The 17,961-nt window shown below is 37.8% G+C and overlaps 1 protein-coding gene across 1 annotated transcript; it reads left to right on the forward strand.

Moving 5' to 3' along the window:
• Positions 1–1,570: 1,570 nt before the first annotated feature.
• On the forward strand, positions 1,571–17,903 carry LOC109112796 (GRB2-associated and regulator of MAPK protein 2-like). The gene is made up of 6 exons (XM_042778272.1): positions 1,571–1,959; positions 5,792–5,932; positions 9,225–9,355; positions 11,016–12,134; positions 14,177–14,337; positions 15,819–17,903. Exons 1-6 carry the CDS (start codon positions 1,848–1,850, stop codon positions 16,585–16,587), a joined length of 2,433 nt encoding a protein of 810 aa, XP_042634206.1. The 5' UTR covers positions 1,571–1,847; the 3' UTR covers positions 16,588–17,903.
• The last annotated feature ends 58 nt before the right edge of the window (positions 17,904–17,961 follow it).

A 17,961-nucleotide genomic window follows, 5' to 3' on the forward strand; every position in this document is an offset into this window, starting at 1 on the left:
TAGTTTGCGGATGACACGACTGTGCTGGGTCTCATTAGCAACAGAGATGAGACAAACTACAGGAGCGAGGTTAGCCGCATGGCCAGGTGGTGCAATGACAACAATCTCTCTCTGAACGTGGAGAAGACGAAGGAGATTGTTGTTGAGAACATTCTGATGAGCTGCATCACTGCGTGGTATGGCCTGCAATGCGTCCTGCCGGAAGACCCTTCAACGCATAGTGAGAGCAGCTGAGAAGATCATTGTTGTCTCTCTCCCCTCCCTCCAGAACATTTACGGAACCCATCTCACTCGTAAAGCCCTCTGCATTGCAGGTGACCCCACTCACCCGTCACACAGCTTCTTCTCACTCGTAAAGCCTACTGCGGAGTCTCCAGGCCAGGACCACAGACAGGTGACCCCACTCACCCGTCAGGTAGCTTATCCCCAGGTCCTTCAAATACACACTCCCACTAACATACGATGACATGCACCAGTCACTTTGTGCAGCATTGGTCTGCTAACTACCTCATTCAGCATAGAACTGACATCTTTCTACTACCTCATCAGTCAGTTTAAATAAAAGAACTGCTCTCTCAGCCCTTTGTCACTTTAAGACTGAATAAGCTTTCTTTTGCACTACAATCTTTTTATCTGCACTGTTTGTTCACCTCACTGGTTTGCACTCTATCTGCCATGTGCCTTGCGCTGCTTTATTTAACTTTTTTTTTTTTTTTTTTTTTTTTTTTACATGCCCTTATTTGTATAGTTGTATCTTATATTTTATATTTGATCTAGATTTTTAGGCTCTACTGTTAGTGTTATCTGTATGCACCGGGGGTCTGAGAGTAACGCAGTTTCAATTCTGTATGTATATACTGTACATGTGGAAGAATTGACAATAAAGCAGACTTGACTTGACTAGTAACGTACTGTAGTAAAACCATAAGGTACCATCATTAGTGATTTTTTTTTTTTTATTTTTTTTTTTTTTAGAAATCAATAAGTAAAGTAATTATAAAAGTTAAAATAGAACTAAAATTGGTCATATTTACCATTGTTCGGCGAATTTTCGCGGGCGAAGTCATGAGGAACTTTCGGATTCGCCTCGCTGACCGACAAAAAAAAATTTGCTTTGAAAGTGACTTTTGTGTGAGCTTCGTTACACTATTGACCCTTTCCTCCTGAGAAATAATGTTCCCGCACTTTATAAAGCGCCAAATAAAAGTTCGCGAACGTTCGTAACCATAGCAACAGTTGGCCGCTCATGCGATTTCTGTCAGCGTCATCAACGGGCGCTACCCCGACAAAACAATCATAATTACTCTATTTATTGTTTTTATTATTAGATGTACTATTATATTTTTACAATTTGACACATCATTTAACAAAATCTCGTTGAGTAAAAATATTTTTTAGCATACATACTGATCATTTTATTAAAAGTAGGCTAAACTTTTAGATCAGTCTAGAGCATTTATATCTGTGTAGCAGATGTACAATATTATAGTCTCGTTATGATTTAAGGTCACTGATGTAACGTTAAATGCCATTAGGTCAACATCGTCACCCCACCAAAAAGTCTTTGCATAGCTAAACAAATATCTATTTAAGTTTCTATTAACACATTAACGTCCCGTAGGCATTTCGAGGTCGTGAATCTTCAGTCCGGTGTTCCGGTGCGCGCGCGTCCGGAGGAGGAGGAGAGGAGGGGTGTCGCGCGCCTCGGTCGGCGGGTCCGGTTTAGATCACATCACTTCAGAGTTTCTCTCACGCGTTTCTCTTCATCATGGCGCGATGCGCTCCTGACACCGGCTCCGTTCCGTCCCCGTGATGCGCGCGGTGATGATGATGGTGACGGATGAAAGATGGAGAAACTATCCGCGAGCGTTAACGGACTCTCGTGGAGCTCCGCGTCGCTGCCGCTGGACGTGATCGTGAGCAAATTCCGCTTACCGACACTCGTGCGGCTGAGCCACGGTAAGAAACCGTCTTTGACAGTTATTGAACGGTGTTAGAAACTGAAGCACGCCGGAGTTTGTTTGACGTTGTTGCGCCGCAGCGCGTCAAAGTTAACGGAATATTAATGCTCTTTAGGGTTTTGATTATGCAAATGAAGTCTGGAGATACTCAGCAAACGCTGATCAAATCAAGTATAAAACGATGTAAACTTTAATGAAGCGTTGTGTGAATGTTTGCATCACAGCATCCTCAGTGAAGTGTGTACTTGATTTGTCTTTTGGCTAAAGGTGACAAGTGTGTGTGTTGTGTGTTAAAGAGCTGCAGCTCTTTTCATATGTTAATGTTGTAATGTGCTGTAGTGTGTGTTGAATACTAAACATCCTCCTGCAGAAGAAACTCCAACATTTACTCAACTATCACAACTGAAGAACAGAATTAAACTCATATCAATGTTGACACGTTCCTGTATGTGTGAAAGTTTAACTTTCTATGGAGGGAAAACACTTCTGAATTGGAATCAGGCATTTTTTTTTGTGTGTTTGCATCAAGTTGGACTCCATATTCTCTGGTGAGAGTATAGTTTGCACTTATAAATGCGTATTACTCACCCTTAAGAATTTCTGTTTTGGGTAAATGAACTCTTTAAGCATAAAATGGTCTCAGAAGCTCATGAAGATGATTAAATCAGATGAGGAAAACAAAGAGGTATTTCAGGTTAGATCTGGTTATTTTTATAAAACATGATGAAAATGGTTCTTTTTTTAATGATGCATAATTTATTTTTAATAAAGAATCTAAAAGAAGACTGAACTTCAGACAGTTAAGTGACGAGACTTCTGCAGTTAAATTAAATATAAATCTACCCTGATTGAGGATGTAATGCATTGCTTATTTAATGCCTATGTACTATATAAATATTTATAATGCCTGATCACCCAAAGAATGATAAAGATAATTATAACTAAATTAGTGTCCACACCAACAAACAATGACATTCTCTTTATTCTAAGTGATGTTGTCCGCCAGTTTAATTTCTCTGTCTCTTTAAAGTCAGATGGACTTTGATTGGCTGACAATGTTTTTATTGTTCATCAGCTGGAAAAAATATTACTCTAAAAGTGATTCAAATGATATTGTTCCTTTTTGTCATTAACGCTACAATTGTGGCATGGACTTCACTTTTCTCTTAAAGGGATACTCCACCCCAAAATGAAAATTTTACCCCCATGTCGTTCCAAACCCGTAAAAGATCCGTTCATCTTCGGAACACAATTTAAGATATTTTGGATGAAAACCGGGAGGCTTGTGACTGTCCCATAGACTGCCAAATAAATAACAGTGTCAAGGTCCATAAAAGGTATGAAAGTCGTTGTCAGAATACTCCATCTGCCATCAGACGTGCAATCTGGGTTTCATAAAGCGACGGTAACACTAATTGTAAGCGAAGAAAACAAAAATAATGACTTTATTCAACAATTCCTTTGTCAGCGGTCTCCTCTGTGTCTCTCCATATCACTGTATGCTGTGTATATTCTGTGTCATCCTCACCACAAGGATGCGCTGTTTCTACGTGTATTTAGCTTTGATTTCAAAGAAAAGTGCATCCTTGTGGTGCTGAGACACAGAGGAGACCGCTGACAAAGGAATTGTTGAATAAAGTTGTTATTTTTGTTTCTTCTTCGCTTACAAAAAGTGTTCCCGTCGCTTCATATAACCCAGATTGCACGTTCTGATGGCAGATGGAGTATTCTGAAGATGACTTTCATATCTTTTATGGACCTTGACACTGTTATTTACTTGGTAGTCTATGGGACAGTCACAGGTCTCCCGGTTTTTCATCCAAAATATCTTAAATTGTGTTCCGAAGATGAACAGAGCTTTTACGGGTTTGGAACGACATGGGGGTAAGTGATTAATGACAAAATTTTCATTTTGGGGTGGAGTATCCCTTTAAGGTGCTGTATTTTGCTCTGCAAAATTTTGCCATCAGAATCCAGTCATTTCAAGAATTCTTTGCAATCAGGAGTTTTGCAAAAAAGTTTCCCCATTCAGATTTTGCTCATGTTCAAATTGGTCACGCAAATTCATCGCGTTCATCGACACAAAGCTGCGTAGTTTGACTTTTGTGTGAGCTCTGCTTTATATTGACAATCGACAACAGTGAATGGCCCTTTAAAGTGCAACAAATACACTATTATACGGTATATTTGGTTGTTAAGTGATGACGTAAGAAGCGCTGTTTCCGGGTCCAAGCCTCAACTGGCTTCACTGGAGAATACGACCTCAGCAGCCATTTATGAGCACTGTTTATTCATATTAATCATTTAAGCTAAACGCTTTCAAACTTACGGCGTACACTACAGTCTCCGTGCTCACAGCGTCCCAAACGCAAATAATTTTTATATTTATTTATTTATATTTTATACTCTTTCATTGTCTGGCTATTTGGGACTTCGGTATGGAGTTAAAAGGTTAGGATTATAACTTTCTCGGTAGTATTATATCACATTGTGAGTTTATGTTAGCACCTTTTGTTGTTTTCTCGTGGTATCTAATAGAGCGTTTGGACACGGAAGCAGTGACACGTGACGTCAGACTTAACAAGCGAATAAAGTATAAGTGTGGTAGAGTGTCAACAGATTTACACTTTTAAAAATAAAGGTTCTTTATTGGCATCAATGGCTCCATGAAGAACCTTTAACATCCATGGAACCTTGACCATTACTCAAAAGGCTCTTTATAGTGTCTTTGGATTATTAAAATGTTCACACACTAAAAATGATTAAGAACTGTTCACTGAAAGGTTATTTAAGGAACCTAGAATGGTTATTTTATGGCATTGCTGTAAAAAAAAAAAAACTTTTTGGAACCTTTGTTTTTAAGTGTATGTTTTATGAATATCTCTCTTGTTCCTTTTGACTGTAATGTTGATTTTGAAGCTTCAGATCATCTTGATTAGACGCTGCTGTGATGTGTTTGTGTGTAGGAGGATCTCTCTGTATCAGCAGTAATTATACACAACAGACAATCTGCAGAGAACGTGTCTGTGTGTGCTGGACTTGTTCCCTGTGTAAAGCATCTGTTTTGAGATTCGTCTCAATGAGGAATTCTTTTAATACCAGATCAATACAGTTCATCTCTCTCTCTCTCTCTCTGTCCATTCATCCATTCCTCAGCAGAGAGATCAGTGTGATGTTTGTGAGGTGATGTTGTTTGTGTCTGATCGCTGACCTCAGTTCTCTTGCATAAACCCCATGTACGGAAGTTCAGAGAACTCATTTGATGTTTGTGGTTGAGCTGTCATGTGTGTGTGAGAGACTGACTGTGTGTGTGTGTTTGTGTGTGTGTCAATTTCAAGGTCAGATACCTCCTGATTTGACGTTGTGCAGCTTTTGGGTTTTCCGGTGGCTGATATCTAGATAACGGGCTGTGTGTGTAAAAAATAATATCAAATTCTAGTCAAATTAATTTGTATAGCACTTTTCACATATCACCTTACATGTACTATATGGATGCAAATAAAGTTGGGTATAATATATACAACTTGATATATAGAGCTGATAATAGTTAACATTTTTGCGACAATATAAACACCCACACGGCTGAGATTTGCTACATAGTAAATATTGCTTTACGTGAATGTACTGTAAGTATCTGGGTGAGGTTGGATGTAGTTATTGTACTTTTATAATTTGTTATTAATTATAAATTCATGAATTAATTTGAGTTACTGTAGAGTCAGACAAGCATTATCAATGCTGAGTGTGTCAGCCAATATAAATGTCTTGTGCTGAACCTGTAAATGATGAATTATCGTGCTTATCAGTTGTGTGTTTTTGTGTGTGTGCAGGTGAGAATGTGGAGGGTCTGTCGGAGGAGGATGTGATTTTGCTTCACTCCTGCAGACAGTGGACCACCGTCACTGCCCACAGCCTGGAGGAGGGTCATTACGTGATTGGACCCAAAATAGACATCCCACTACAGTATCAAGGTACCATACATGGACATTAACGTTAACTAAAACCTAAAACAAATAATAATTAAAAGAAACATTAAAATTTAATAAACAAAAAAAAAGTTTTTCAGCTAGTTGTCAAGGCAACATTTCTCATTTTCGTTTAGTTTAAGTACTAAAATAACTAAAACCAAATATAACCTAAAAAGTAAAACCTATTTAGACTAGTGCTGTCAAATATCGATTAATCAAATCCAAAATAAAAGACTAGTGCTGTCAAATATTAATAACTGTGTTATTTTGTGTATATATACTGTGTGAATTTATCTAAATAGAATAGGTAAACACAAACTTATTAAACAATATTACTGACAATTTTACTCAATTCATAATATGTGTGTATACTGTGTGTTTAAAATGAAAGCAGAAAATATAAAAATATATGAAATCTAATTCAAAATATTAACAAAAACTGTAATAGTATCTCAATGATACTAAAATAACACGGATATTATATTACACACACAGAGTGGAATATGTGCCAACAGGTATACCTCACATTCAAGTAATAATTTTAATTCATTAGCGTGGTCGCACATGCAATGATATGCAGCATTAAAAATTTTATTTTCCAATTTGTTGACTAGAGGTGTGTTATTACTTCTAAAAGTGACTTATTTACTCCTGGTGAATGATAAAATGGTCATAAGAGTCTTATCTAGAGACCAGAATATTATAGAGATTTTGGGGTGGACTCTTTTTACTGGGAACATTGGATGCAACATCCGTGCATCATGTTGAAAATGTTTGCACAGGCAAATTTGTACATTTTCTTCTACTAGTTTGTAATAGTAAAGTTTTAAGAAAATAAGCAACGAAACTGACCCTAGAGCAGCACACAAAACTGATTTCTCATCGAGAGTGTACAAGCTATTAAAAAACACTGAAAGCAGACAGAAAGAGCGAGAGAGAGACAGAGAGACAGAGATGATTGGTTGTTAACAGTATATTGATTGTTGTATTCAAGCACTTAACTTCACACGTTCACTTAGATGTTTTCTCCATTACGCGCACACACACACACACACACACACACACACACACACACACACACACATTCAGTCTCAATTCAATTCACTTTTATATTGCAGTGAGTGTTTTCATACCATATAGGCAAAGCATTCAGGTGATACAGGGACAACAAATGAACGCTGAAGATTGTACATTTCTTGTGGAGAATAATGGCAAAAATGTCAAAGTGATAGTAAGTACTGTAGTAGTGATTATATTTATTTTTTTAAATATTGCTACATTTATACAAAGTTTTTTTCATATATATATAAAATGTGGTGATATATATATATTTATATATATATATATATATATTATCTATATATATATATATACTATATATACACACTATACACACACATACCTACATAAATACATTTTAGTAAATCAGAAATATAAACTTCTTATGAATGGCCATCAATAGAGAACCATGCTTTTTGCTCAAAGAATGGTGTCATTTGGTTAGCGCTTTCATTCATAAAGTCAAACTCATCATTACCTCATCCTGACGACATTCCCATGGGATCCACGGAGGAGCCCGTTTTTCTGAGCTTCCGGAATCGCAGACATTACTGCGCTGAACTTCCTCTCCTGGGACGTCCGTTACCTAATATACCCGCCACCCGCACCATTACATCAGGTGACCAATGAGATCATCTGCTGGGGTTTCCGGAGGCAGTTAAGATGCTGAGAGGGATGGATGAGGTCATTTGTGTCTCCGCCGCGGCCGGTCTAAACTCTAACATCTCTCAGATAGACAGATAGAGTGCTAATAAGCAAGATGGAATTACAGAAGAATGATTTTTAGACATCTGAGAGATGCAGAAGATTAGACCATGCTGATATTTTAGATTTGCTCTGATTTTAATGATGTGGAAGAGCGTTGTTATTGTTGACTCTTAAAATAGAAGATCTGCATAATATAAACACATTATATTTGTGTGTGTATGTGTGTGTTTCTGAGTGAGCTACTGTAGGGTTCTGGGAATAATAAACTCATTCATTTTCTCCACAGAGAAATTAATTTTTTATGATAACATAAACCTATAACAATAAACATATTGTGTTTACACTCTATAGGAAAAATGGATCAAACACAATTTAAGAACCAAAGCAGCTGAAACAGTTAGTTTTGTGCTCTATACAAAAACAACATTTCTGCACGTGTATTTCTGTCTTAGATATACATTTGTGGACAGACATGCTGCAGAGTGCCTTCTTAAATAAAAATGCGAAAGAAATGGCTCTGGGTTGATCCTCAAAAGCAGTTCATGATTTACTTCGAAAAAATACAGTGTTTTAAGTGGGTTGGGATTAGACAAAAACTGCAGATTTAGAAGAACATAGGAGTGATGCTTGACCAATCAGAACTCACTACTACGATGCTAGACTGATTGAGTGGTTGCCAGGGCGTTGCTAAGGTGTTTAAGTTATTCCTATTCAGTTGCTAGGGTGTTGCTATGCAGTTACTAGGTTGTTTTGAGTATTCTATTTGTTTTGCTATGCATTTGCCAGTGTGCTTTGATTGTTCGATATTGTGGTTTGATTGTGTTTATTGAGTTGCTATATGATGTTTCTTGTTTGTTTTTAGGATTTTTTTTAATTGTCTGTCAGGTGGAGATAAGTCAGTCTGATCACTTAGTAAAGTAACAGCACACCTCTTTTACAGCTTTGAGGAATCATTCATGTTTATAGCACAAACGCTGGAGTTTAAGGGTCTGTTTAGATTGCTGGGTAAATGTGTGTGCATACAGTATGTGTGCCGATGAAATGCGATTGATATGTTTAAATTCATGCTAGCTGTGATTGGCTGAAAAAACTTCAAATGATATTTATTTGTAAAGTTGAACAGAGCAAAGTGAAACTCAGAGAGAATAGAACAAAGTATATAACTGCAGAGAGAAAGAAAGAAAGAAAGAAAAGCTGTTGCTGGGAGACAGAAAGACAAAGAGAGATATGCTCGCTCACGCTTTATCTGTGTGTGTGAAAACGACCTTTAAGATCACACACTTATGCTTAAATGTGGACATACTGGACATTGACTTCTGTTGTTTTTTATACAAGACTAACACTGACTAAACTTTAAACCCTAAAACAACCTTTTGCATTTAAAAAAAAAAAACTGCATTAACTTATTTTTTTACCTTCCAGGATGTTACTAATGAACACTTTTAGCTCACTTCTGGGGAAAATTGGGGGATTTTGCAAAACTTTTTTTTTGTTTCTTTCTTTCACTCTGTTTTTCTCTGTCCCTTAGGGAAGTTTAAGTTATTGGATCAGGATCGGGATGTTCGTGAGCCAGTTCAGTACTTTGGAAGTGTGGAGGAGATCGCAGGAATCTTTCCTGATCGTGTGTTCGTCATGGAGCCCATCACATTTAGTGTTAAGGTAACAACAGCATCAAAACTTCTCACGTGAATCTACCAGCAGTGTTGTTATCATTAACTAAAACTATTAAAAAACATGTTAACTGAAATAAACATGAACTGAAATTTAAAGAAATTCTGTATAAAAATATAAACTAATTTCAGTTCATGCCAAGGCAACATTTCAAATGTTTTAGTTGAAGTACTAAAATTGCTAAAACTAAAGCTGAAAAATAGACATATTAAAAAGCTATTACTAACAACAAACTAAAACTAAAATAAAAACTAGTCTAATTCAAAATATTAATAAAGTATAAAATATTAAGTATAAGTTATGTATACAATCTCCAACAATAGTGATTTATCATGACAAAATCAATTTTTATGTCACACTGTATTATTCACACAGCTTATTAATAATCTTTTTTTTTTTGTAGTGTGTTTTTTTTTGGGTTTTTGGTGTTGTTTAAACAGTTACATGTAAATGACTCCGTTCAAAAGAAATAATTCACTGATTCATTCAAAAACCCTAAATGTTCTTGAGCTATAATTTGAGCACGACTGAATGATAAATTACTCTGGTAGTTACATATTTAAATTATTTTAGTCCCCTTAATTGGCTTCAATTTAGTTAGCAGGTTTTGTTAGTAGATTCGAGTGTAAAGGCTGTTCACACCAAGGACAAATAATAGAAAAGTCCACACCACAACTAAATTGATAACGACATAGATGAACGATATTGCTGGAATCACTTTAGCCCCTTTTACACTGCGATTCCAGAAAATACACAGGTAATGTGTCCCGGCAATTGTTCCTGGGTCGCTAGATTTTGCCCCTTTCACACTGCCAGTGATAACTCGGAATATGTGTGTGTGTTCACACACAACCCGTAAAAGTCTCATAAAGACACGTGACATCAGGATGTTACGAGTTGAAACCGCTAGGCACGTTAACTTTCACTTAAGCCTGGGAATGATCTCAGCGTCAGCGCGGAAAGTGAGGAACTAACTGATCTCTTCTTCATTACAGTTTGCACATATTTTTTTTTTTTTTGTCGAGGATGATGTTCTTTCTTAAATACTGGTGGTAGAGTAGTAAGATGATGTGGTTCATCATTACTACGAAACATTTTTTGGGTTATTTGTTGTTTTTTTTGTTAAAGAGCTCGTTTCGGGACTGAACCCGGCAATGTTACTAGGTCCCCGACCCGGGATCAATCCCGGAATCAGTCCCGGGACGTGTTTGCGTTCACACAGAAGGTGACCCGGCAATGTTCCGGCAATTTTCCGGCTCCAACATGCAGTGTGAAAGGGGCTTTTCAGAATTACTTTTTTCTGGCTGATGAAAACTAAATAAAAAATTGTTGGAAGATAATAATATTTTATGCTTTATTTAGCTTGATTGTTTGTTTGGAGAGAGTGAGTTGTGTGTTTTATTTAGAATTGTTTGTTCTGTTGGTGTGGATGCTGATATACTTATCAGTCTAGATATTGTTATAGGTATTGTTCTTGGTGTGAACATGCCTTAACTCATTTAAGGCTTGATTATAGTTTAACTGCTATAAATTACGAGAAGCCTGTAGCTTGACAAAGAAGGTTCATCCTGGTTTTTTAACCTCATGGCATCAGTAATGTGTTTTTTGTTAAATGCTAATACATGTGTCTCTCTTCCTCTCGCTGTAGGTGGTGTCTGGGGAGTTTACAGAGGATAGTGAGTTATATAATTTCTCTCTTCAGGCGGGAGATGAATTAACACTCATGGGCCAGGCAGAACTGCTCTGCGTCCAATCAACTCGCGAGAAATCCCGTCTGACTGCGCTGCTACGGCGACTGGGCAAAGCAGGCGGAGCTTTGGGACGTCCCGCCCGCACGAAGATGCCTTGTTTGATATGCATGAACCATCGGACCAATGAGAGCGTCAGTTTGCCGTTCCAGTGCCGTGGGCGGTTTTGCACGCGTTCACCGCAGGAGCTGCAGATGCAGGGAGGCGAACACACCGTGCGCAGCATCATCGAGCGTGTGCGGTTACCCGTGAACGTGTCCGTGCCGTCGCGACCTCCTCGCAACCCGTACGACCTGCACGCAATCCGCGAGGGCCATCGATATAAACTCCTCCGCATCATCAGCAAAACTGTCGTTCTCTGCTGCATACTTCGGAAAGAGGATGTCATGCCGTCTCACTTCCTGTTATTAACGGACATGCCTCGCTTCACTCTGCCGGAGGGTTTATTGCGTGTGGACGCTTCCTACCAGCAGGTGGTGCTACAGTGCGCTCTGTGTTGCCAGGAGAGCTTCAACCCGGACGATTACTCACGCGCCGTGCGTGAAGTCAAGACGGATTTCTCCGAGGAGTGTCTCAGCCCACGGCGGATTCGGGTGTGCGTTCAGGGCTACGGACGCGACGAGCTCGGGACGTCCCTGCAGAGACTGTCTCTGTGCGTCTATGGAGGCGGAGCCATCACGCACACACACACGATCTCACACGGCTGCGGAGACTCGCTGGTCGACTCGCACACGCTGCCCTCTAGTGACGGAGAGGAGAGAGAATACGTCACACCCGATTGGTCAACGGAGATGCAGGAGATTCCATACGAGGAGCTCTGGACCAATCAGAGTTCTGGAAGTTTTGGGGTGACGTCTGAGAGCACAATGAAGGCGGAGCATAACCTCATATCCTTCCACTCCACTACCACATCACTGGATGGAACGGTGGGCTCCACCCACGTAGCCATGGTGCAGATGGAAGCAGGAAGAGTGTCGAGAGTATCGACTCCACCTCCTGTCCCTCCCAAATCTGAAGCTGTAAGCAGACATTTTGCACAGAATATTAAAGCTTTTGCCTCATATTGCTTTTTTTTATTATTGAAAAACATACCATATATATATATATATATACATTTTTAGAGTGAGATTTTCATTATGGGGGAAATATGTATTTGTTATAAAATAATGCCACTTCAAAAAATCTTAATGGTTATAAAATAGGCTTAATTTTTTGTAAGTAAAATGTCAATATTACGTGTAAATATAAAAAAAAAATTTATAATTTTTTTATTAAAAATTATTTTATTTAAATGAAAAATTTAATAATAAATAATTTTTTTTTTAAATATAATTTCTTTGTTACTATTGATTTGAGGAATGAAATGTTCTGGACATGTTCTTGAGCAGTTTTGTGAGATTCACTCTTTTAGATATTTCTCTAGCATTATTGGGCTTTTGTCTTTTAGATATTTTTTTATGTTTTTTGGTAACCCTCTTTATTCCCATGATTTGTACTTGTCTTCCTCAGTTCTTTTGCCACGGTCCCACACACACACACACACACACACACACACACATTCATATGTTCTTTGTGGCCCATACAGTGTCACGCAGCACTGCTGCCCTAGACTAAAGACTAAATTATTGATAGTGTTGCTTTTAAAGGCTGAATAATGACCATACGTTTACTGGAACAGAGCATATACACAGCACACACACACACACACACACAGAGAGAAATATAATCACACATCATCTCAGCCAGTGTCATTCATTTGTGTGCCTATAATGTACACTGCAAAAAGACACAGTGACAGTGTTTCAGGCGTTACAGGCCAAGAGGCATTTTAGTGCCATAACTATGTGAATCATTAACTGATATAATAGCAATATAAGGAGCTACCTGAATGTTTACAGGTGGTAAAACAGTTTTTAGTGTAGCAACCTCTTACAGTGTAAAACAAACAGAAAAACAAACATCTCTTCTCATCAGTAAGTAGAGCTGGAATTAAAGTCTTTTTGACACTGTTGACTGGAATTACAGCCTTTCTCTTTTACCCCCTTCTCTCTCTCTCCCACACACAGTGGGTTCAGGCCTGGCCTGTAATTTAGCTTCCCAAACACACACACACACACACACACACACACACACACACACACTGTCCCTGGTGTATTTGCGGAGGAAGTGAACTGTATCCCAGAATCCTAGAGTTGTTCCTCCCAGAAGAGGAAATTTAGACAGTGACAACAGATGGAGTTTATCTTCGGGATGATCATTGAGACAATATTTCCATATTAAACATAATTAGGAAACAAGCACTTGTAAACACTGGTTTACTGAAACTCTAATGAAAGAATCCTAAAAAGAGTTTCAGTTTGTGATTTCTTTTGTTGATTGTATTGCTCTGTATACTGGTTAGAGTTATTAAAAAAGCACATATATTGATCTTGGAATCTTGGTTTTGTGTATAATCCATTTAAATAAACCTATTTGAATATTTTATTTAAAATGATTTAAAATTTATTAACACAGTTTCCATAAAATTTACTGACTCATAACTTCTTTTTTTTTGTCTCTTCAGTTATTTACACATCTGCTACAATAACGGATTTGAATTTTCTTTGTATCTTTTATTATATGCATTTTTATGATTATTTTTTATTAATTCATCAACAGCATATCATGTAATTATTTCCACTGACAGCCTGAGATAAATTGAATTTCATAGTATTATATTCTGTTAATATTAGATTAAACTTTTATCACCAGACTCAAATTTCTGAATTTAGTTTTCAGTATTCAGTGTTTAATAATGATTGTTTGGTACTGAGTGTTCCATTTATTCTGTATTCTGTGTTTAATATTAATTGTTCAATATTCTGTATTTATTATTTGATTTTCTGTGTTCAGTATAAATGACACAGGAATAGGTTGTTTAACTTTCTCCTGGAAATAAAGTGACATTTACTTAAAAACAGGTCTTGAGTTGTGAGGAAGACTGTAATATAAGAGATGTCACATACACTGTAATCCAGTAACTGTTCTTTCTTGTTATTTTGCATTTGTTCTGTCTGTCCAGGTGAAAGAAGAGTGTCGTTTCTTAAACGCTCCTCCTGTTCCGCCCCGCTGTGCTACAGGCCCCGCCCCCAGCCCGCCAGTTCCCACCCGCTTACCTAAAACTCCGCCCACACAGACGCTCAACCCAAACCTCTCATTTTATTCCTCTGGACTGCAAGAAAGGTAAAAATACTATTGCAGGGGTTTAAATAGAGTTATTGGTTGGAACTAAGTAGGAATCAAGAGTAAGTTAATTTATCCATAAATTTTTTTGAGCTTTTGAGGAAATATTTCCCTTTGGAAGCACTGATAATTGAACTATAACAAATACTATGAAACAAAATAGCTAAAGAACAAATTATTTGCATAAATTTTTGCATTAATTTATTATGAAAAGTTGCAAAAAGGCCCACATACTATAAATATGGATGTAACGACTCACTCGACTCATGATGCAATGCGATTCATGATTCAGATTTCACAATATGATTGAATATGAATGAATACTTTTTTTTTTTTTTACAAAATGAGATTTAAGACAAATCTGCTGCACATTTCTTTGTGAAATTGAAGTTTGTCAAACAGCAAAACTAAATCTTTAAACAAACCTAAATTAAATTGTATAATTTCGAAATATGAAGCAAAACAATGCTCTGACTTTACTTTTATGAATCGATACTACATAAAATATATCTGCATGAAACAAAAACAGCAGATGGGCTGATTCCTTCTCTGCCAGCAGGTGGCGCTTATGGAACAGCAACAATACAGCGTTTCCTTGGTTGCAGCTGTAAACACAGCAGCACTGTGCTTATGAACACTACTTTAATGGAGCATTTTCACAAGACTGTGATGACGTGTTTAACGGTCATCAGCATCGTAAACACTTTTTTAAAAAATGTATGTACATTTATAACACTATTCTTTGTATTATATCACCTTTGCATCAAATTACAAAAAAACAGTTAACGCTAATGCAAGGGTGTTTCTAATGCAGTGTCTATTGGAGGGATGGTAAATTTGACATTGTTCTCTCTTCTGACTGCCGTTATCAGTCTTTCTCAATTTTTTTCCTTTTATTGAAAGTCACGAAAACACTATAGTGGAGTTTTTATTTTTCTATTTGAGCAAATGGGAATGCAAAAAATATATTTGTGGCACTCTTCCATTCACTGCTTTTCAAGTTAACCCAACCATGACGACTTCCGCTGCTGAGAAACCCGGAAATGTGAAAAGGGTCCATATGCATTATACAGAAACAAGATGAGAAGAAAATACCCTCTAAAGTTTCTAATGACAGTTAGTTTCCCTCAGTCAGACTCCAACTCTATCGTGATTTGTTTAACATCTCAACCTATTAGAATCATTGCATAATTTGTATCGATTTTCAACCGGCTCAGGGTTCATCATTACATCTTAAAGGTCAAAAAGACAAAAACAAAAAAGTAAATGTGAGATAAAAACCACAGCTCAACATGAGCTCATGTGCAATCGTGAACTTCTTGAATGCACTGGGCACTCGCATTTGCTTTTTTCTTGTCCTTCTTCACCTTTCTAGCATGCTTTTTTGCAACTTTTCGACTGTTTGGATTGTTGTGGCTTAATGTTTTTTTGAGTTTTTGGTGATTTCTTCATTTACTCATTTTAATACAACTCTTTCTCAGTTCTGCTCCTCGTAGTGGCAGCAACTCTCCATCGCCAGACTCTTATTCTTTGTATTGTTATCCGTGCACCTGGGCCGACTGTGTGACCTCCGACCCCTGCGTGAGCCCTGATCCCGCCCAACCTGCACAGGCCTGTTGGTCCCACCCAAGAGGAGGCGGGGCCTACACCTCCAACATCCTCAATACACCTCTACTCAGTACTGACTCCGCCCAAAAGAACTACTCCACCTGCCCTAGACCGCGGCCGGTGGCGCAAAACCGCTTTGCACCATTTGGTGCCCTAAACCCCTTTGCCAATCCGGGACACGCCCACGCCTCCTCCGATTGGCTCACCACCACAGATAGAAACTCTCCTACTCTGATACCCGACCTCATTAGCTCCACCCCCAAGGAGCCTCAAACCAATCAGGGAGGTTCAGAAGGCGGCCGTGAGACTCCGCCTAGACCCATCAAGAGTTCAGAAGAGGACACGGTTGTAACAGACCCCGCCTCCAGATCAGTCGCCGTGGCAAAGGGGGCAGAGGGAGGGGCCGGGTCATCTTGGCGACCCCCAGCGGAGCTCTGCTGGCTCTCGGTGGAGGAGGTTTCATCCAGTCTGCGGTTCATCGGCCTTTCGGACGACGTGATTGGTCTGTTCAGCCGAGAGAGGATTGACGGCTCTATTTTCACTCAGCTGACAGAGGAAATCTTGTCGGAGGACTTTAAACTCACCAAACTACAGGTCAAAAAAATCATGCAGTTCATCAAGGGATGGAGACCCAAGATATGAGCAGCATCCTTGTGAATTTAGGAATGTTTTTGTTTGAGAGACACAGGAGTACTCCAGCCACAATGAGTGCTTCTGTTCTTACTATTTCAGATGTTTTATAAGTGTGTGTGTGTGTGTGTGTCTGAAATACACCTCTCTAATCAAAGGACTGACCGATTGTGACTAATATATTATGGAGCACTATTTGATGTTTTTTATGAATATTTTTTATTTCTGGGGTGGGATGGTTTTGTGTGGCTTCAGTGGACAGTCAGAACTTATGGTGCAGCTGTTCTGCTGTCTTTCAAGGGTTTACTGACTGTGTTTTGACCACTTTTGTGTGGTTTCTGGTAACCTGACATGTTTGTCAGTTGGATTTGGGACTTGGATTAATCTCATGAAACCTGTCAGGAACATATCCAGGTTATATTTCACCACAAAATCAAAAAATAAAAATAAATAAATCATCAAATTTAGCTTATTTTAAAATAATTAAGAACAATAATTACATTAAGATCGTTATTATTATTATTTTGGAGTGTGTCATTATTTTCTTGATGTTTAAGCACATTTAAACCCTAAACATTGTTAATGTCTCATTACCGTAACGTGGAAAAAAAGGTTTAAATAAATTTAAGCAAAACAATGTATTTTTTATTTTTATAAAACAGAATCTAAAGAAAAAAAATCTCAAATAAAAGTAAAAAATATGAAAACATTGTTTGGAGAATTTTAGCAAAATGTCCATGAAAAATTTCTGGGGGGAATATATATATTCTTGACAGATTTGATGAGATTCACTCATTAGAGCACAATTTTCCTCTTTCCTTCTGCTCTCATATGAAGCTCATGTCATGCACACAGGAGATTTAAAAATAAACAGTTTGTGATGTACACTCTAATAAGAGCAGCAAGAGTTTACAGTCAAGAACACGCTGTAATTAGGTGACAGTAATTAAGAGTTTAGTAACTACAGCCCACGCTGATGGAGGACGTGTGCAAGGTGAGTCAGAGCTGCTGAAATGAGAAGGTTTTAGCCTTATCTCACGGTTTAAAAAAATATTTTATCAGCATTTCAGGAATGCTTATTTAACAGCTTCCCCCTCTGTAGATGCATTTGTATTTTGAATAATATTTAACAGCGGTAGTGTTTCATTTGTACTGTAATTTCACCATGTCTGATTTAATCTTGATGGATCAATTACAGAAAAGAGTAAATCAATAGTGCTCACTTGAACAAAGTGTACTGTCAGGTAAAATGTATAAAAGAAGCTCCGGTATATGTTCGGAATGGAAAACTAGATTTTTGCTTACTGTTGATTACTACTTTTAAAAACAGTTATTAGTTATTGTTTGGTACTATTTTGTTGATAAAAAAGATAAAAAACAGACAAT

The sequence above is a fragment of the Cyprinus carpio genome, chromosome A20 (assembly GCF_018340385.1).
Source record: "Cyprinus carpio isolate SPL01 chromosome A20, ASM1834038v1, whole genome shotgun sequence".
NCBI classification, from domain to species: domain Eukaryota; kingdom Metazoa; phylum Chordata; class Actinopteri; order Cypriniformes; family Cyprinidae; genus Cyprinus; species Cyprinus carpio.